General features: G+C 35.0%; 1 protein-coding gene across 1 annotated transcript; it reads left to right on the top strand.

The window, feature by feature from the left end:
- Window positions 1-1,883: 1,883 nt before the first annotated feature.
- On the top strand, window positions 1,884-3,793 carry LOC145137265 (UDP-glycosyltransferase 76H1-like). The gene is made up of 2 exons (XM_079071408.1): window positions 1,884-2,632; window positions 2,769-3,793. Exons 1-2 carry the CDS (start codon window positions 2,152-2,154, stop codon window positions 3,635-3,637), a joined length of 1,350 nt encoding a protein of 449 aa, XP_078927534.1. The 5' UTR covers window positions 1,884-2,151; the 3' UTR covers window positions 3,638-3,793.
- Window positions 3,794-19,426: the final 15,633 nt, after the last annotated feature.

The following is a 19,426-nucleotide window of genomic DNA, read 5'->3' as shown; positions in this document are numbered from 1 at the left end:
TAATTCCATCTTATGTAACTTAAAAATATAAATTCTTCCCACATTTAACTTAAAGACAAAAAGAGTTATTTCATTCAAATTCAGAAAGAAAAAACAACTAGTTTGACATATGTAACTCAAAGAGGAACAATATACATGCAAACCAAATTTATGTAAAATTTATGTAAAATTATGAAGGTTCAAAATGTAGTTCAAAAATCCAAGTGCACAGAAACAAAATGAAACATAGGACCTAGCTATTTCATTTGTCAAGGTCCATCGCTTGTTAATTGAACATAACTATTTCTTTTTAAGGTAATTAAGAGGGAATGATGGTGAACTTAACACACTAATCTGCCACCTAAGTTTTTGTAATAAAACATGAAAATCTTGGAATTATTGGGGTGTGTGGTGATTCCATTTAAATAGCTAGGTTTTATTTTGGTAAAAAAAATAGAGAACACCATTCATAGACCATTTCTCCCTTTCTCTATATTCTCTCTTTTTGTTGGCCGATTGCGAGGCATCCTTGTCGAGACCCTTGGCGAGAGCCTAGGGGCGGAGTTGGTGACGTCTTGGTGAGGAGTGGCAAGGGTCACTCCCTATAGTCTAAGCCATCCCAAACCAATTTCAAAGTTCAACAACAAACTTTTTGGTTATCTGGGTCTAAAACCCAAAACCAGTTCCAAGTACCAAATTCTGGTTCCAACCATTTCAGACCCACTTTACCTGGTCTAATACTTGGAACCAAACCAAAGTCAGTTCCTTAATACCGTGTCGGTTCTTGGGTCTTCTAATCCTTCAATTCTGATTTCTGGGTTTCCGGGTTTTCTTTCATTCGCGTCGGGCCCGGTCCCACTTCCATTCCTACTTGGAATGATGACAGAGGCAACTAATGACAAGGGAGCTAGGGGTTGCCAATGTTTGGTACGATCTGTCTGAATCTAAATCGGACATACTCCTGACAAATAATATTTCTCTGACTGAAAACATATTTGTTTGTTAGACATCTAAATGGTTGTATTTAGAAGACACAAAACGAATAGTGAATGTTTGTGTATATGTTAAGATTGAACTTAAAAATGATTTAGAGGGAAAATGAAAAGTTGTTTGGAGGAACACAGTGAGAAACCAAAATAAAATAAATAAAGGAAACAGGAAAATGAGTACTATTGACTAATTCAAAAACACAATTCAAACCTAGCTAATAATACTTCCTTTTATAAAGTGGCAAAACAAAATATGGGCCACTAAAACATAAGATAATGAATTAATGACACAAAAAAATTATGCCACTTAAAAACCTTGTGCTATTTCTTGTGCTATTGCCGTTCTAAAAAAAAAAAGAAAAAGAAAAAAAAATATTGTGCTATTAAATGTAGTTTATTTATTTATTTATTTTTTTTTGTAGTGAGGGTGATTCTCGACTACTTAGTCTTTTTTGCGTCAGTTCTAGAAAATAGAAATCCAAAACTGATATTCAATTCTGAGAAATGAGACATCATATTCAATTATGATTTTGTGAACATTATGATTTTTTAGAATATTTTGTAGTAGTCTTGAATCTAATTTACTTCTGATTTTCAATTTCGAGGATTTTTTTTAGATCATTTTGATTTTGTGTAGTTCTTAGATGATATTAAATTATCAAAACTTGTTGATTTTGTGAGAAAACCCAAAACTGATGCTCAATTCTAATTTTGTAGTAATTATGAATCTGATATTCAATTATGATTTTGTAGTACGTAGTTTGTAGTAGATTTTGTTGCAGTTTTGAATCTTGTATTCAGTTCTGATTTTATAGTAGTTTTGAATCTGATTTTCAATTATTATTTTGTGAGATTCTGAATCTGATTTGGTAATTGGTATTTTTGTTGTGTGTTTTATAGTTTTAGCAACCATACTTTGATAGTTAGGCGTTTATAGTTACGTAAATGTTTTTTCTTTTGTGTAAAATTAAAGGCAAAAAATCAATCGTAGGCCATGGTAGTGAATCAGTGAATGTTGGTGCTTCCCATAAAGACAGATGAGTGCCTCTAGTCCTTGTCTTCATTGTTTACAAAATATTCTCTCTTTGGAACCATCATCGTTACCAGCGCACAAACCTCTAAAGAAAACAAAAACTCTTCTAGATCGATACATAGAATCATAGATACATAGAGAGATAGAGAGATGGAAGAACACGGCGGAAGACGGTGGCCACTGGTTGTGCTAGCATCATCCCCGTTTCATGGCCACATGACCCCTACTCTTCAGCTCGCCAAAGCCCTTCATGCCCATGGGTTCTCTATAGCCATTGCTCACTCCAATTTAAACCCTCCTAACCCTTCTAACCATCCTTCCTTCATTTTTCTCCCACTTTCCGACAATTTATCCACTATTGATGACTCCGGTAGCTTCAGTAATTTCATCCAGACTCTCAACAAAAACTGCAAACCATCATTCAAAGAACACTTGACTCGATTAATCGGTGAACAAAATAGAGGAAATAAATCAATCGTTGTCATCTATGACCACCTTATGTTTTTTGCAGGAACCGTTGCCGTCGATCTGAATCTTGCCGCCATAGTCTTCCGCAGTAGCAGTGCAGCGTACTTTCCGGCTTACCTTGTCCGTCAGCAGCTCCATCAAGAAGGCAGATTTCTTGAACAAGGTACATCAAACTTACAACCTTGATATATGTAGATGAAAGATTCAATTAACTAATCTAGTACTTTTTCAATTGAAAGCACGAGAAAGTACTAGATGTATATACAAACTAATTAAGGTAACTCCCATTTGTTGAAAAGATTATGTGATGCAGGAGATGGTGCCAAATCATCATCCCCTCAGGTACAAAGATCTGCCCTTTTCAAAATCACCTGTTGAAGATTGGCAGCAACTGGTTGCCATAATCAGCCAATCGATTCGACCCTCTGCAGTTATTTGGAACACCATCAAAGTTCTCGAACATGAAGCCTTAACCCAAATCCACAAGCACTACCAGGTTCCAGTTTTTGCAGTCGGACCTCTGCACAAAATAGCACCAACTAATCCCCCTACTAGTTTTCTCGAAGAGGACACTAGTTGCATTGCCTGGCTCGACAAACAAGCTCCAAAATCCGTGATTTACATAAGCTTCGGAAGCTTAATGACGTTGGACAAGAAAGTGCTAACCGAGATGGCATGTGGGATAGCCAAAAGCAACCAGCGGTTCATATGGGTGGTTAGACCGGGTTCAGTTTGTGACTCGGAATGGACTGAGTTCTTGCCGGAGGGTTTCATAGAGGAGACGAGAGAACGTGGCTTGACTGTAAAATGGGCGCCCCAAAAGGAAGTGTTGGCCCATTTTGCTGTTGGTGGATTTTGGAGTCATTGTGGTTGGAATTCGACATTGGAGAGTATTTCGGATGGGATTCCGATGATATGCCAACCATTTAATATAGACCAAATGGTGAATGCACGTTACGTGAGTTACGTATGGAAGATAGGGTTGGAATTGGAGGGTTTAGAGAGTGGGGAGATGGAAAGCATGATTAGGAGAGTTATTGTGGATGAAGAAGGGGAGGAGATGAGAGTTAGAGCAATCGGAATGAAGGAAATGGTTAAAGAAGCAGTGCAAAATGGTGGTTGTTCATATGATTCGTTGGAGGAGTTGGTGGGTTTCATTTCGTCGTAATGGTAGTCTAGAATGTGGTGGATCAAGGTACAAAATATTTAATGGAATGATCGACTTATTCACATTGATATGAGGTTTTTCGAGTCTTAAATTAAAGCTCAAAAATTTCGTTGTTGGCCAAACTTACATTTCGAATATACTGATCAGTATCTCAAATACCATGTTTATGTTCTCGTATTTTTTCGTTTAAGCCAAATAAGTAAAATAGTTGAAAAAATAAAATAGATATTTCACACCCTAAAAATACTAAGATCCATTCTCTTAATATGGCAACACAGTAAAAAAATCAGTAGGCCTTTTGCAGAAAAACTTGCAAAATAAATGTCCGAAGTCAAGTTGATGTCATTCAACCAGAAATATAGTAATACATCAACCAGATATAGAGTAAACACTTGATTTTGTTACAGTACCATTATTTTTGCAGATCGGGGATGGACAAATCCAAGTGGAGCATTTGAACGCATTGAAGCTTTTTTTTTTTTTTCAATATTCATTTTATAAATATATAAAAATTCATGAACCTTGCAGTCTTTTTGGTTCCATAAATTTGGATATATAATAATTATTAATGAGCTTAATCCATCTAAGACAAAGAGAAAACAACGACATGATTTGCTTTTTTTTTTATCAAAGTATTTATAATTTTACGGATTATATCGTTTGATAATGAGGAAAATGTTAATGCCGAATTAGAGTTGGGTTTTGGCTAATTAATGCAAAGTTGCTTGCTAGTACGTGTGGCATATGAAAGCGAGCATTGATGAGTACTCGAATTAATATGAACTAGAATCAACGGAATGTTAAAATCAGAATTGGAACAGGATATATAAGTTCTTTAGATTTTGGAACCGATGATGATATCGAGTATTTGATTTTAATTATTTTAATAATTTCATAATTACAAATTAATAATTTTAACAAAACTTTTTGGTTTAAAATATCAAAAATCAACAACATATAGTTGAAACAAGATTACATAAATGGACATTGTGTTTTACAGAAAGTCACATGTTTAATCACTAACATATTTTATGAAAATGTTCATTGTGGTTTCTAAAAGTTGCATTGGTGGCCCTTATGTCTCAGGCTGTTTCTTTTTGTCGTTTACATCTAACATTAGACCTCCCAATTCGTGTATTCGTGTCATGAAAACGTGTTAGCCACGAAGACACAATACAAGTACACGAAGAGAAATAAGTTTTATCTCAATTTTCAAGATGTATTCGTATTGTGTCGTTTCACTCACATATTCGTGTATTCGTGTCTCGAATTGTGTCTATCTAACATATGCCCATGGAATGAGGGTATTTTAGTCAATTCATTCCCATATCTTATTATATTGAGGTAATCGTTTACTTGCATTTTTAAACACTATTACCTTCTTTCCCTTTTATTTTCTACCCAAAGCTCATCATCTTCTCCATTAACATGATCGCAAATTATGTTTGTTCCTACGTTAGACTATCTATAAGCCTTACATCTCAATCGGAGATTATTGTATTGTGTAACACCCGTTTTGTGAATTTGTAGTAAATAACCTGGGATGTGGATATCTTTTAAAAAGAGTTGGTGTCAGATTAAACTGAAGATAGAGTTTAAGGATTAACATAAGACTCCTTGATCTTTAGGGATTACATGAAGATGTATCTATTCTTTATGTAATATTGTTTTATGTGAAAGTTATGCAATAGTGTGTTAATAATGAAAGTATGTTATCTAATCATATAGGGGCGTTGAGGAAGGGGCAAAATGGGCAGTTGTATAAGGCATAATTTTTTTGGGGGCCCAACTTTTTTTATTATATTATATTATATATATATATATATATATATATATATATATATATATATATATATAAAACTTATAATAACGATAAAGACCATTTTTCTAGCTTGTCCAGGGCATTTGAGGATATTTAAATCCTCAAGACCGGCCCGATCATATCTTGTTATTACACAACTATTTTTTATCAATAAAGATTTAGGTTCAAAGTATTTGATGTGTTCTTTACTTTATTGTTGTTTGATTACAATGTTGGGACCAACATATTTGTATTGGCGTTATCTTCGTGCTCGAAATCTATATTGCCTATATTTTGGTATTCATTTTCACCGATATCAAAAAATAGATTAAAAAAATCATATTGTAATAATGTTTGAGTAGGAACATCTATATTAAATTGAAATGGAACCTCTTCAATATTTGCAACATCTTGAGCTATTGGTACATTGTGCTCATCTTGAACATATTGTGCAATAGGAACATGTTGTTCACTTAGAAGATCTTTTTCTACTGTATTTTGGTATACCTTACATGTTGATTTATGGGACTTCATCGGGTTATATGAGATTGTCTAAAAGATATAATCTAATCATCCCTAATAAATCAAAATATTTTTGCCACATGTTCTCTTCTTCTTTATTTGGACACATGACACTTTCTAGAATTTTTGAATTTTTTATTTTTTACTTATCATTTTATTGTATTTTTCATTTTATTAAATTAAAATTTCACATTTAATATGTAAGATAATATATATGTAAGGTATTTATTAGAAGGGGTTTATATATATAATGTATTCAATGTATTAAAGTCTCATTAATTTTAATAATTTAAATTTTTTTTCATTTTTCTTATAAATTCAAACTTCTCAAATTGTTAAAATTTTATATTTATATATTTTTTTAAATAACTTCATGTAATACATGAGTCTCACACCTAGTAAGCTAATATATGGCGTGGGACTAGATAAAGGCCTCATTAAGAGAAAAAATTAAATATTGTTTCCTATATATTGCAAGATCCAAGTTCCTTTTATATGTTTAATATATTTAAGCTTAGTGAAACACCATAATCCAATTCCTCAATCACAATATTGGATGGAAACATGAAATATGTGTGTACTCTTGTTTGCACATGTTCAATGTACACAAGTGGTTATCTATGTTTACATACATACTTAGTTAATTTGATCATATCATGATTATTTCCTAGAGACAATAGTTAATTCTCCAATCATGTCATCAAGTTCATGAACAGAAAAATATCAATGTAGTCCATATACGACACAGTGTTTTTAATGTATTTTCTTCATGTATATTTGGTAAAGATGCCACCATGGTGTATCCTTAATGTTAAATAGTTATCAAACCCTTATCTAACAAATACAAAACAAAAAACCTATAAAATTTTGTCAGGCATAATATTACTTGTTTCAGAAAAACAATCGCTCAAATCATTACTTGTATTCTTTTTCTAAATCTGTTGTTTGTGTACATACCTCACAAACATTTCATGGAGTTAGCACCATTACTTTAAAAACCTTATTTTCAAAAATGATAATGGCGTATTTACGGTTTTCCTTCTAACTTCCAATGGTGAAGAAGGAAATTTGGATATAGAAAGAAGACAAATAAAATTCTTGGGAGGAATGAGATCAATTAATGACAGTTTAGTGAATGATTGATTATGTAAATCCATGTCTAAGGTGTTAATGAATATGCACCAAAAGAAATGACCAATGTACCTTGCGTGGTTGGATTAAACGACCAAAAATAAACGACGAGAGGCATAAGGACTGCCAATGCAACTTTTAGAAACATAAGTACCATTTTCATCAAGAATATAGAACGAACTTGTGACTTTTTTGTAAAGCATATACACCAGTTACGAAATTTTGTCTTATAAAAGTCTTAAAGATGTAAAAAATAATAATAATAATAAATAAATAAATAAATAATAAATGGTATAATAATCATTTATGGTTGACAAGGACCCAATCTACAAAAGTTCTATTTTGAACGTCTTGGGTTAGTTGGAAATTTTTTAGGCTCGATAGAAAGAAAACAAAAAATCACAGGGACCAAAAAAATTAATTTTGTAAGTATGAACTTATGAAAACAATCAAATTACATTAACTGTTATAGCTAAAGAAAATTTACAGGTAATTTTTATTTTGCATAATATTAATTGTTATTTCGTTTACCTTATATAACAATAACTTATTTCGGATTTATATAACAAAAAAGTTAATTTTCTTAAATTCTTAATTTTGAAAATCATCAAAAGATTTCAACTTTGTAAATAACTCTATTCATGTAGGGTAAAACAAAATTAGTAATTTTGAGGTAATTAATAACTATAAACGATGGCAAAGTTGTTTTTTTTTTATTTCGTTGCAATTCACGGAAAAAACAAGGATGTTTTTTAAACTTTTTTATGCCTTTTATTTAGGAATGTAGTTAATGTCACAAATCAAGTTTACGACCCAATCTCTATTTATCCCCATGTACTACTTACATTAACATACCAACAATATTGTACTATCAAAAGTAAATACGTATCGTACTATACAGTATATATATATCCTACTATAAATATACAAACTTGTGAATACTGACTGATTCATATTTCATACAAGAAACAAAAAGATCGAACCAGTCTCATTTATAGGTTGATCATGGCTCCACCACCGATGATGACGAATGGTGTCAATGGAACAACACTGGGGATGCCACGTCGGAAGAGAATGATTATGCACATGACATTCTATTGGGGAAAAGACGCTTTGATCCTTTTCAAAGGGTGGCCAGGGACAAATAACATAGGCATGTATGCATTGGCTTTGATATTCGTGTTTTTTATGGCTCTTTTAGTGGAATGGCTTGCTGATGCCATGTCAAGGATGAAATCCGATGGTGCAGCGTCTGGATTGGCTCAGACGATGCTGTATGGCTTACGTGTGGGGATTGGAAACATGGTGATGTTGGCTTTGATGTCATTTAATGTTGGAGTTTTTTTGGTGGCTGTATTGGGACATACATTAGGGTTCTTTTTCTTTCGGGTGATAATCAGATCGAGAGAGGAGAGAGATGTGATTTCGAATAGTTGCTGAGGTGAATTTGTTTTTTTTTTTAACCTTTTAATTATTTCAATAATGTTGAATTGTGATCAATAAAAATTTGTCGAATGTAAGTTGGTTTTGCCAGAAGACGCAGAAAGTTTAGGCGTTTTTACACGAATCGCTCAACATGCAATGCATCTTACGGAGTTTACCCAAAAAGGTGCCTGGCCCAAGAAGGACCTGTCATAAAGCCCACCAAGCCCAGCCATTGGCCTAGTAACTTGCATGAAAATATTCAAGCCCATGACCAAAACTAACTTCTATAGATGTTATTATGTTAAAAAGGTTACATTTACATGGGACACAAGGTTTTTATTCATAAGGAATTTGTTGTTAGACCATTTAAAAAAGATTTTTTTTTATTTCTTGTATATGATCGCATCAAAATCATACGAAAGAAATACCCCGCTACCCTCTTTAGTGATCGCTTTTTATCTAGTCACAAGTGTCTTCTATCGCATCTTCTTTCTGTTTTCTAGGTTATTCTCTAAGCAAAGCACACCATCTACTAAAACTCTTATGTCTCCTTATTTTTCAATTTTATTATATTATAACTACATTACTAACCTATTTGATGAATTGCGAAATTATTTGCACTGATTGTTGGAACGCGATGAACTAGTGAAGTCAATAATTTCAAATGTTTTGATTGTGATTTCTAGTAATTTCAAATGTTTTGATTGTGATTCTGTTTGCTCTTTGTTAGCTATATAATTCTATGTAGTTTGTGAATAATAAACTAGTTGATTAGTTGTACTAATGTCAAATCTGAATTTTGTAACCAAAACAATGAACTAACCGACCTAGCTAATTATTATAACTGCAATAGTTACTATTACCGACAAACAAATGTTAGAATGCCTAACCATTATGAATAAAAAGGATGAACATACAGAACAATAGTATATGGGAGTTACTATATGTAACTCCTCTCACTCACATAAAAAAGACAAACACACACACACTCACATAGGGGTACACCAAACAATTAGGGGTATATATAGAATAATCGTAGTATATATATCTAATGAAACCTAGGGCAGATGTTTTAATTCAACAATGTAAACACTGGTTTTTAATGAGGGTTAACAAAGTATTACAAGATTGCCTAAAAGCCCTAAACTTTGAATTTTACATTTTATTTTTATTATCTAAAGTGTTTATTTATGTATTATAATCATTTTGTTTAATCAGTGGATCATGGTTAGTTTTTCACTTTTTGAAGTAAGTTGCTCCTCAAAGTTACATTCGCATATGCAGCGAGCAAAAATCCGGGAGGTGGTGAATTGGCCTTTTTGGCAAATAGATTCATTTAGATAGTTTTCTTTTTTTTTTTTTTTTTTTTTTTTGTTTGCTGGTGGTGATTAGTTTTCTTTTAACAAATAATTTTTTTTAAAACATGTCATAAAATAAAGATAAAGTTATATAAATAATCTCTGTTGTTGACAATAAAATACCACATATAGTCCTTATGAATTTTCTTTGATATGGATGGTCTTTGTTAAGTATGCATTATATGCTAAGTATGACAAATCTATACCAACCCCCTTTTCCCTAGCTATGTAAAAATGACCAAACTCTACTCTTTTGAGTGGCTTGGCATTGTTTAAGTATCCAAATTGTTATCTTTAATATCAATATTTTAGAAAAAAAATATAATAATATTATTTAATTGGAAACGAGCTTCATATGATTAATTGTTATCTATTAGTTTTTTCGTTTTGAGTTACTAAAAGTATTATATATTATTGATAAAAAGAATACCTCAAATTATATATTATTATATATATATTAAAGTTATGAAGAAAAAGAATAGTAAACTTGTCATTTTTTTGACAGAATTGGTCCCTGTATTATTATTGATTATAGGTAATTTGTAGGATTACCACCACCCAGCTATTCCGTGTCTGACTGTCTCTCTGCTGTGGTGCGATAGCAAAAGACGTAATCGGTAAACGTAGCCAAGTGGCCCAAGATAGAAGACGATTCCCGAATCCAGTTCCAACTTCCGTTCGTTGCAATCTCTGATTACGAGAAGACGATTCAGTTATTGCAAATATCTGATTCTCTGATTCTCTGTTCATTGCAAATATTTTACTTTATTACTTTGAATCTCTGGTTCGTTGTGGATCGCAAGTTCCCAATCTCCGTCGCCTCATCGGCCATATGTAAGTGTTTTTTTATGTTCAAACTAGTGGGGGGTTTTATGTTCAATTGCTAGTTATATATTAAAGCGCATGGCAAGTATTAACAGTGATCTTTTGGACTTTTAATTTTTGCCACATAACTTTTGACTCATTCTGATATTAGCCACAGAAGTTTGAGTCATTCAGATATTGATCACACAGGTTTACTTTAGTCCCTGCCCTTGACCGACTCTATCCATCGCCATCGACTTAATTCTCTTCATCCTTCCAGTCTCTTCTCTTATTCACCATCTCTTCCACCGATTTTCACCACCAGCATCGTCCTTGTTCGACTCAGGCTTAAAACCACCTCACTGCCGATTATACCCTCCGGTTCATCTCCATCTTCTCCAAATCCTCGATTACGGATTCTCTCCACCTTGATCCTTCGTTGCTTCTGACTCTTGGGAGACGTTTTTGTTTTCCTGAACTACTCACGGAACTGCTTTGGTGATCGCCGGAGAAGGAGGCGATAGCAAACAAAATCTCAATCGAAGAAACTTAGGGTTTCTTGCTTTCTTCCCCACTTCAACACACCTTCTGTTTCAATATCCATGTTTTCTTATGGTTTCACTTGAACCTGATGGTTTAATTATTTTGATTTTGCTGGTAATAACAGGGCTTATCCATATTGTCAGACCTATGGAGGAAAAAGCAGTCAGATGTGATGAGAGGCTTCGTCTTCATCTACCTTCTACCTTTCGGTTCTTCCTGCTTCCATGAAAATATATTTTTTGTTTAAAATTTATGATATCAGATAAACGCCGCCTCTACACCATGTATCGTAATCGATTTGTCACTCACATCTGACAACATCAAAACAATTATTCAATTCAATTTTATCCCTTTTTAATTCAATTATGCCTTCCTGTTTCGAATTAGTGTTTCCTTCTTTTCGTCATCCTTCAAAGTAATCGTTTTTTTTAGTTAGGAAACATGGATTCATACTCCAATGATCAACCAAATAAAAAGGAAGGTCGATGTTATCTATGGTGTTATTAGCGGTCTCAATAAGCCCTATATTCATTCAATATGACATATTTTAATATGGTAATAGATGTTTGGTTGATCTGGTAATGGAAGCAATTATCTAATTTGTCAGCATAATATTGAGATAGTTTGTAATTGATTTTGATTGGAACTTTTTTTTCTGATTTTTATGACTGATGGCTGATGTCTTCTATAGGGGATTTGGACCGGAAACTGAGGCTGGTTTATATACAATAGGTCGTAAAAACAGGGCGGGAATCATGTATAGCATGTTAATGGCCTTTGAGATTGGCCAATCTGGTCGTGGCTATTACAGAGTAAAAATAGAGGTAAATTGGTCTGGAGAAGAACAACGAGTCGCAAACATGAAACTTGAACGATTCCAACGGGATTGGATATTTGGATTCCGTCCACCTAGCAGCCAAACATGGTATTTGGGTTATACAACTTGATCTGAACCCCAATAGTTGTAGTGGCAGTATGGTAAAACTCTCACAATCTCAAGTCAACACATACCACTATCCACAAAAAAATGCAAGTACATTGTTGTTACTTACATTATACTTTCATTATACTATGTTATATATTATCTAAGGACTGGTCTGAAATGCAGGTCCGTGGTTTACAAAGCTATAAGCTAAAGTTACCAAATTCCACACACTGATCGTACAAACAGTTGATTGTACTGAATTTTGCTTACCAACAAAAAGAGTATTTTAGACAATAAGAACTTTGAAGAAGAGGTTAGAAAAGTAAATCTTAAAATTGAAGGTGATCTTGCGTTCCATTGCTACTCAAAATTCCTTATTTAGCTTACCATGTATGAAATCTGTCTGATATGAAAATGCATATTAACATTTTCCTTACTTTTTTTATATAACATGCGACTCTAAGCATCACAAAATAGTAAAATGTTGATGTTTGTGACATGGTAAATTTGACTTTCAAAAGTCAAAATAGTACATTCTTGACTCTTAAAAAAGATACAATGACTATTTTCGACTTTTTAAGCATATTTTCATCGTTAGTCACTTTCACCGTAGCACAGGATTGACTGAGGGCAAATTGGTCATTTTATATGCTCTTTTTTCGTATACCATGTCGAATAAACTTACAACATGAAAGGAGCCTTTACAGGTAGGGGTACAAACCTAGAAAGATGAACATTACGGCTTAGGAAAATAAAGACGACACGGAAAAGAAATTGATGAAGGGCACATTTTGGCCGAGGAGGCGTGGAGAGTTGAGTTTGAGAAATGGGTGGTTGCGTGGGAAGATCACAACAGAAAAACACTTATCTACTATTATTTGTTTATTAATGTTATTTCACCTTTTAAATATTTTTTATAAACATTATTTATGATGTGTGTTCAGATTTATACACAAATAGATTAAAATTCAAGCATGGGAAAGTCATCACAAACCGAAACTTAAAGCAGAAGAATAGAGGTGAATTTTATTGCATGTTCAAATTTATGATAATATTAATTCCTTTGGCCTTTGAATTTCATCACCGAACAATTGTTGTTACTTGTCAACCAAATGTATGACAAAATTCAGTTCCTTCATATTCCAAACCCTACAAATGCTTAACAATATTTTTTTAATGGAAATGAGTTATTTGCACTTTATTATTTAATGATAATGGGCCAATTTTTTTGAAAAAATGTAAAATTTCCAACCCATGCGAAGCATGGCTTTTTTCCTAGTTATTATTAATGTTAATAATTATAATATATAGTTTCTATATGATTTCTATCATATATTTTCAAATCGAGATTTTAATATCAATGATTTGATAAACTTGGTAATAGAGTTAGGCTCCGTTTGATAGTTTCTGTCCGGAAAGTGCTGTCTGGGAAAGTGTTGTATGAAAAAGTTTTCTAACGGGGAAAGAAACCATGTTGTTTGATTATACATCTGATTGACTATGCTGAATGATGAAAAATGACAATATTATTCTGCTGTTCTATATTATGATGGATAGAGTTGCTGAATAATTATAAAAACATATAAATTGTCATACAAAATCAAAATTACACAATAATCATTTAACAATCCAAATAGAATGTCGATTAAGTTGTTTTTAGTTTTTTTTTTCAAAGTGATGTTACATTGTTATTATTTCTAGCAGTTTTAACTTTTTTTATAACTCAACATGTGATTTTTGACCCAGTTCATGTCCGATAATGGTGGGATGAATGATTTTTTTAAATATATTAAGATGGTGGTGGTGTTGTCTAAAAAAAGAATTAATCCAATAAAAATGAATTAAAAAATTAACTAAAAAGAAATTAATAATCCAATAAAGTAATATTTATTAATATATTAATTCTATATAGTTATAAATAATATTTATTAATATATAATAATCCAATAAAAATTTTTATATAAAATAAATTAATAATCCAAAAAAATAATATTAAATAATACATAAATATTATATATTAAAAATAATAGTTATTAATATATAATAATCTAATTTAAAAATTAAAAATAAATTATTTAAAAGAAATTAATAATCCAAGAAAGAAAGAGACAGAGTTTGGGGTATAATTGTCTTTCCAGCCTATTCAGCCAGAAAGATATGGTTTTAGAGCTTTCGGGGAAAGACATATCTTACCGGGAAAGACCATTTTTTGTGCATATCAAACAGTCTTTCCGGTCCATTCAGCCAGAATGATCTGTTTGGAGCTGGAAAGATGTATATCAAACGGAGCCTTAATAAGTTGTAACATCCTAAAAATTTCATTTTTAATTCTTTTTCAAAATATCCAATAGTCATGTCAAACAACAGAAAGTGTATCATAGTGAAATATCATCAGAGTACAAATCCAAAATCACATAATGCGGAAAAACATGGACGAATGCAGTGCGATCAAGTCGCGCCCTTCCCTTCGAGTTCGAAGTACCTGAAACATACACTGAAAACCATAAGCACAAAGCTTAGGTGTTGTTTGTTTTTTAAAAAAAAACCTCTTCATACCACTTTTTGATGTGTAGCACATCACACGCACAACATTTGCCCTCTCGCAGTAGTTTGTTTTTTGGAAGGCTTCAGACTACAAAACCTATGTGCGTCTTCTGCGCAGCGTAGCACTTGTCTTGCCTCTTCAAACCTCTCCAACTTTCATTTTTTCCAAGTGATTTTTTTTAGAAATTTGTTATAATTTTTTTTTAAATTGATTTTTTTAAACTTTATTTTTTTTTAACTTTCATTTACGGATGTGATACAATTTCTTTTATAGTTTCCAAAATTTTTTAGAACTTGATTTGTTTTTATTTTTTTTTAACTTTGATTTTTTTAATCTTTTTATCATTTCTGTTAATAATATTTTCAGTGTCGGTTGCATCTTTTTTAACATGTGTAATTTTTTTACGACCTTTGTAGACATTGTTTGCAATATTTTCTTAATTTTTTTAATTATTTTTTTATGTTTTTTAAAATTAGAATAAAACGGATAGCTTCTTTGACTTGACTCTGAATTTGGTCATAGCTGACCCTAAAGGGGTTATGAGCATGAAATGGTATCTAAGGGATTGTTTTGGTTCAGGAAGTGAGTAGAGCTAATTACCGGGCAGAGACGTTTCAGCTATCATCCGACATTGAGGTGAGTTTCCTCCTGGTTTGAACGGGTCTAAGGCACCAAGGCCGGCCCATGTATAGTATGTGTGATGATTAGTAGCTAAGTGTGGGCAGGGCCCGTATCTTAGCATTATTTGAGTATGGATATGAATTGGTAGATTTTGATTATACTTGTTGTCTGTGTGATACTTGTATGTATGTCTTAGTTAGCGGAGCGTGGGCGAGGCCGGTACCTCCTAGTTAGCGGCCTACTCGACGAGTTGAGAGGCCTCAACTCGACGAGTAGGCTGGCAGAGGAGAAAGCCTAATTTCCGAGGTTTGTACCCTATTTAAGCACCTTAAACCTTCCATGTTGGCCTCATTTCCAGCCTCCAAGTCCCCAAACCCTAAATCTCGAAACCCTAATGCTATTGTGAGTGTTTGTAAGCTATTTCGAGTGATTTAGTGTGTGTTTTGAAGCTATTGGAAGAAGGAGAAGCTTGAGGACGTAAGAAGGAGTCTATAGATCCATAACCCTTGTTTCATCCACGACATTTTGCTGGTAAAGAGCTTTAACCTTACTTTGTTGTTATTTAGATCTCCATTCTTGAAGTTCCTTGCTTATTTTGGTCCAAATGATATGATTCTTGGGATTTGGACGTCCCAAGTGGAGAACACTTCAAATCTAGGGCCTTAAGGGGTTTTCATGGCATAAAGGTGCCAACTTTATGGCCATGGATGTAGCACCTGGTTCTTGGTATGTATTTTTATTTAAGTATTTTTGCATTTTTGGCCTTGGACTCGGCGAGTTGAAGGACCAACTCGCCGAGTAGAAGCGGGATGAGGCGCGGGATTTAAGTGATGGACTCGTCGAGTCGGGTCCCGGACTCGACGAGTAGGCTCTAGCTGGACAAAAACCCTAATCTGAGGGTTTGCACCCTATTTAAACAATGTTATGTCGGCCACAACGTCCCTTATGCTCCCAGAACACCTCTCATTGAAACCCTAGCCGTTATTGAAGCAATCTAAGCCTTGTTGGTGGATTTTGGTGCTTGTGGTCTTAAGAAGGAAGGAGAAAGGCTTGAGGAAGCAAGTAAAGACCAAGGGAACCCGAGTTTGTGCACCTTCTACAGTTCATTGAAGGTAAAAAGCTGTAACCTTGCTCTTTCATTTGTTAGATCCCTTTTTGGGGAGATTTAGGGCTTTTATAAGCCATTTTTGATGGCCAACCATGATTGCAAACATGGTTGGGGGTTAAAGCTTCTGAATCACGTCATTAAAGGAGTCACAAGGCAGTTGGGGACTGCTTTTGCACCCATGAAAGGCCCCATGCATCTTAAGAGCTTGTTTTATGTCTTTTTGAGCTCAAAGTCCCATGCAAGCACGTAAAGTTTGTAACTTTACATGCTAGATCGATTATAGAAGCTTGGATCTATCTTTTGATCAAAGGTTGTACATCAAAAATCAAGGATTTAGAGTGTGGACATGACTGACTCGGCGAGTCCGTTCTTGGGACTCGACGAGTCCGAGGCTTTGAGCCCCATATCTGTTGAGAGTCAAAGGAACCCAGTTGAGTGTTAGAAGGGTTGTAATCGGACAGGAAGAGTTACCCAATGTATTGGACGTGATTTTAGACCTGGAGTTCATGGGACTCGACGAGTGCTAGAACAAACTCGGCGAGTCCAAGGCAATCTTCTTAAGGATGAAGATGAACTCGACGAGTTGTTCATCAACTCGGCGAGTCAAGGACAGAACTTGTTCATCAGATGAAGGTGAACTCGAAGAGTTGTTCATCAACTCGGCGAGTCGGATGAGTTTCATGCGATGTTCATGTGAGGGAGGAACTCGTCGAGTTGACGGCCCAACTCGATGAGTCGGGTCATGGATAAGGACGAGTAAAGGGTGAGGGACTCGGCGAGTTGACGGCCCAACTCGGCGAGTCGGGTCAACTTGAAGTTGATTTTGACTAGACTTGGACTGACCCTCTTTAGGGTTGTACTTGTTGTGTGTTGACTTGAAGGTCGTCGTGTAGGGATCGAGGAGTCGAAGGGAGTCGACTTGTACGCCGAGGATAATTCAAACACTGCACGACATTGAGGTGAGTTACCTTCCAATAGCGGTGGGTCTACGGCCACAACGCCGGCCCACCAGTAGGAGTTGGTGTAGATGATTGTCTTTGTGATAATTGTCTATGTTTGCTACTACCTGATATGTTTATGTGATAGCATGATATGTTATATGTGATAGTGGTAGTAGGGGAGATTAGTCCCCAAGTTCGGTCGTTAGGACCGACGGGTAGGTCGGGCACCCCAGAATTGCATGACAGTATGTTCATGCTATGATATTATGTGGTAGTAGTAGGAGGTGAAATAGTCCTCGGATGTCGGGTGAAATAGACCGACGGGTAAGTCAAGCACCCCAGAATGGCTTGACCTGGGTAGTCAGGCACCCCAGAATTGCCTGGCAGTATATGTGTGTTATATGGTAGTGGTAGGGGGTGAAATAGTCCCCCGGTAGTCGGGTGAAATAGACCGACGGGTAAGTCAAGCACCCCAGAATGGCTTGACCTGGGTTCGTCAAGCACCCCAGAATGGCTTGACCTGGGTAGTCAGGCACCCCAAAATTGCCTGACAGTATGTTATTGTATGGTGTGTGGTACGATGGGGGAACTCACTAAGCTTCGTGCTTACGGTTTACAGTTTTGGTTTCAGGTACCTCTTCAGCGAAGGGGAAAGAGCTGGCGCGGTAGTGGCACATCATACACACACGCATTGATTTTCCGCACTTGAGATATTCTGGGATTGTACTCTGACATGTTGCTATTATATGTTTTGGGTTTTCAGACATGATACATTGATTCACAAAATGATATATTGTTACACAGTTTTCTTATGAATGTTTTATAATCTGTTAATTAAAATGAAATTTTTTTTGGACTCGAAATTTGGGATGTTACAATGGAAGTCCCATGCAATTTCTAGACCATCATTTTGTTCTTTTGAAGATTTTATGGCCATGCATGAGAATAAAGTTCAAGGCTTTACGTGATTATTTAGTCCCTAGAGTCCAGATCTATGATCTCAAGGTCTATCTCTTAGTTTTGATGGTGTTTGGATTAAGACCTTGACCTTTTTAGGTTAGGGTTTGAGCTCAATCCATTTAGGAAGGGTATCAAGGGGTAAAGTTGGAAACTTTACCCTTCTAGAGGCATTTTCAGGCGAGATCTGAAGTTTCGGGTTCAGATCTGAAGGACAATGGCGTAATGGGTTAAGAAGGGGCTAACAGACTAAGAAACTCAATGAGTTCAATGATGGAATCGACGAGTTGAAATGAAGTGTCCCGATTCTGTTGAAAGGAAGAACTCAGCGAGTTCACGGATGGAATCGACGAGTTGGATCGCGATTTCACGATTCTATGGATTATAGGAACTCGTCGAGTTGAAGGGTAAACTTGACGAGTTGGGTCAACTCGAAGCGTTGACTTTGACTTTGACTTGACTCTGAATTTGGTCATAGCTGACCCTAAAGGGGTTATGAGCATGAAATGGTATCTAAGGGATTGTTTTGGTTCAGGAAGTGAGTAGAGCTGATTACCGGGCAGAGACGTTTCAGCTATCATCCGACATTGAGGTGAGTTTCCTCCTGGTTTGAACATGTCTAAGGCACCAAGGCCGGCCCGTATATAGTATGTGTGATGATTAATAGCTAAGTGTGGACAGGGCCCGTATCTTAGCATTATTTGAGTACGGATATGAATGGGTAGATTTTGATTATACTTGTTGTTTGTGTGATACTTGTATGTATGTCTTAGTTAGTGGAGCGTGGGTGAGGCCGGTACCTCCTAGTTAGCGGAGCGTGGGCGAGGTCCATACCTCCTAGTTATCGGAGCGTGGACGAGGCCTGTACCTCCTAGTTACCTGAGTGTGGGCGAGGCCCATATCTTATAGATAGCTGAGTGTGGGCGAGGCTCGTATCTCATAGTTAGTCGAGTGTGGGTGGGGCCCGTATCTCCTTGAGTGTGGGTGAGGCACGTATCTCCTAGATGCATGTTATGTGTATGGTATGTGGTAGTTTGGGGAGACTCACTAAGCTTCGTGCTTACAGTTTTCAGTTTTGGTTTTAGGTACTTTCAGTAGCAAGGGGAAG

The sequence above is a fragment of the Lactuca virosa genome, chromosome 9, assembly GCF_052849685.1.
Source record: "Lactuca virosa cultivar CGN04683 chromosome 9, Lactuca_virosa_CGN04683_v6, whole genome shotgun sequence".
Classification (NCBI taxonomy): domain Eukaryota; kingdom Viridiplantae; phylum Streptophyta; class Magnoliopsida; order Asterales; family Asteraceae; genus Lactuca; species Lactuca virosa.
This window is presented reverse-complemented; position numbering and strand designations above follow the sequence as displayed.

Coding starts and splice junctions, on each gene's coding strand:
- LOC145137265 (XM_079071408.1), top strand. CDS start 2,152: ATGGAAGAACACGGCGGAAGACGGTGGCCACTGGTTGTGCTAGCATCA. Junction 2,633..2,768: donor AGGCAGATTTCTTGAACAAG/GTACATCAAACT, acceptor TTTGTTGAAAAG/ATTATGTGATGCAGGAGATG.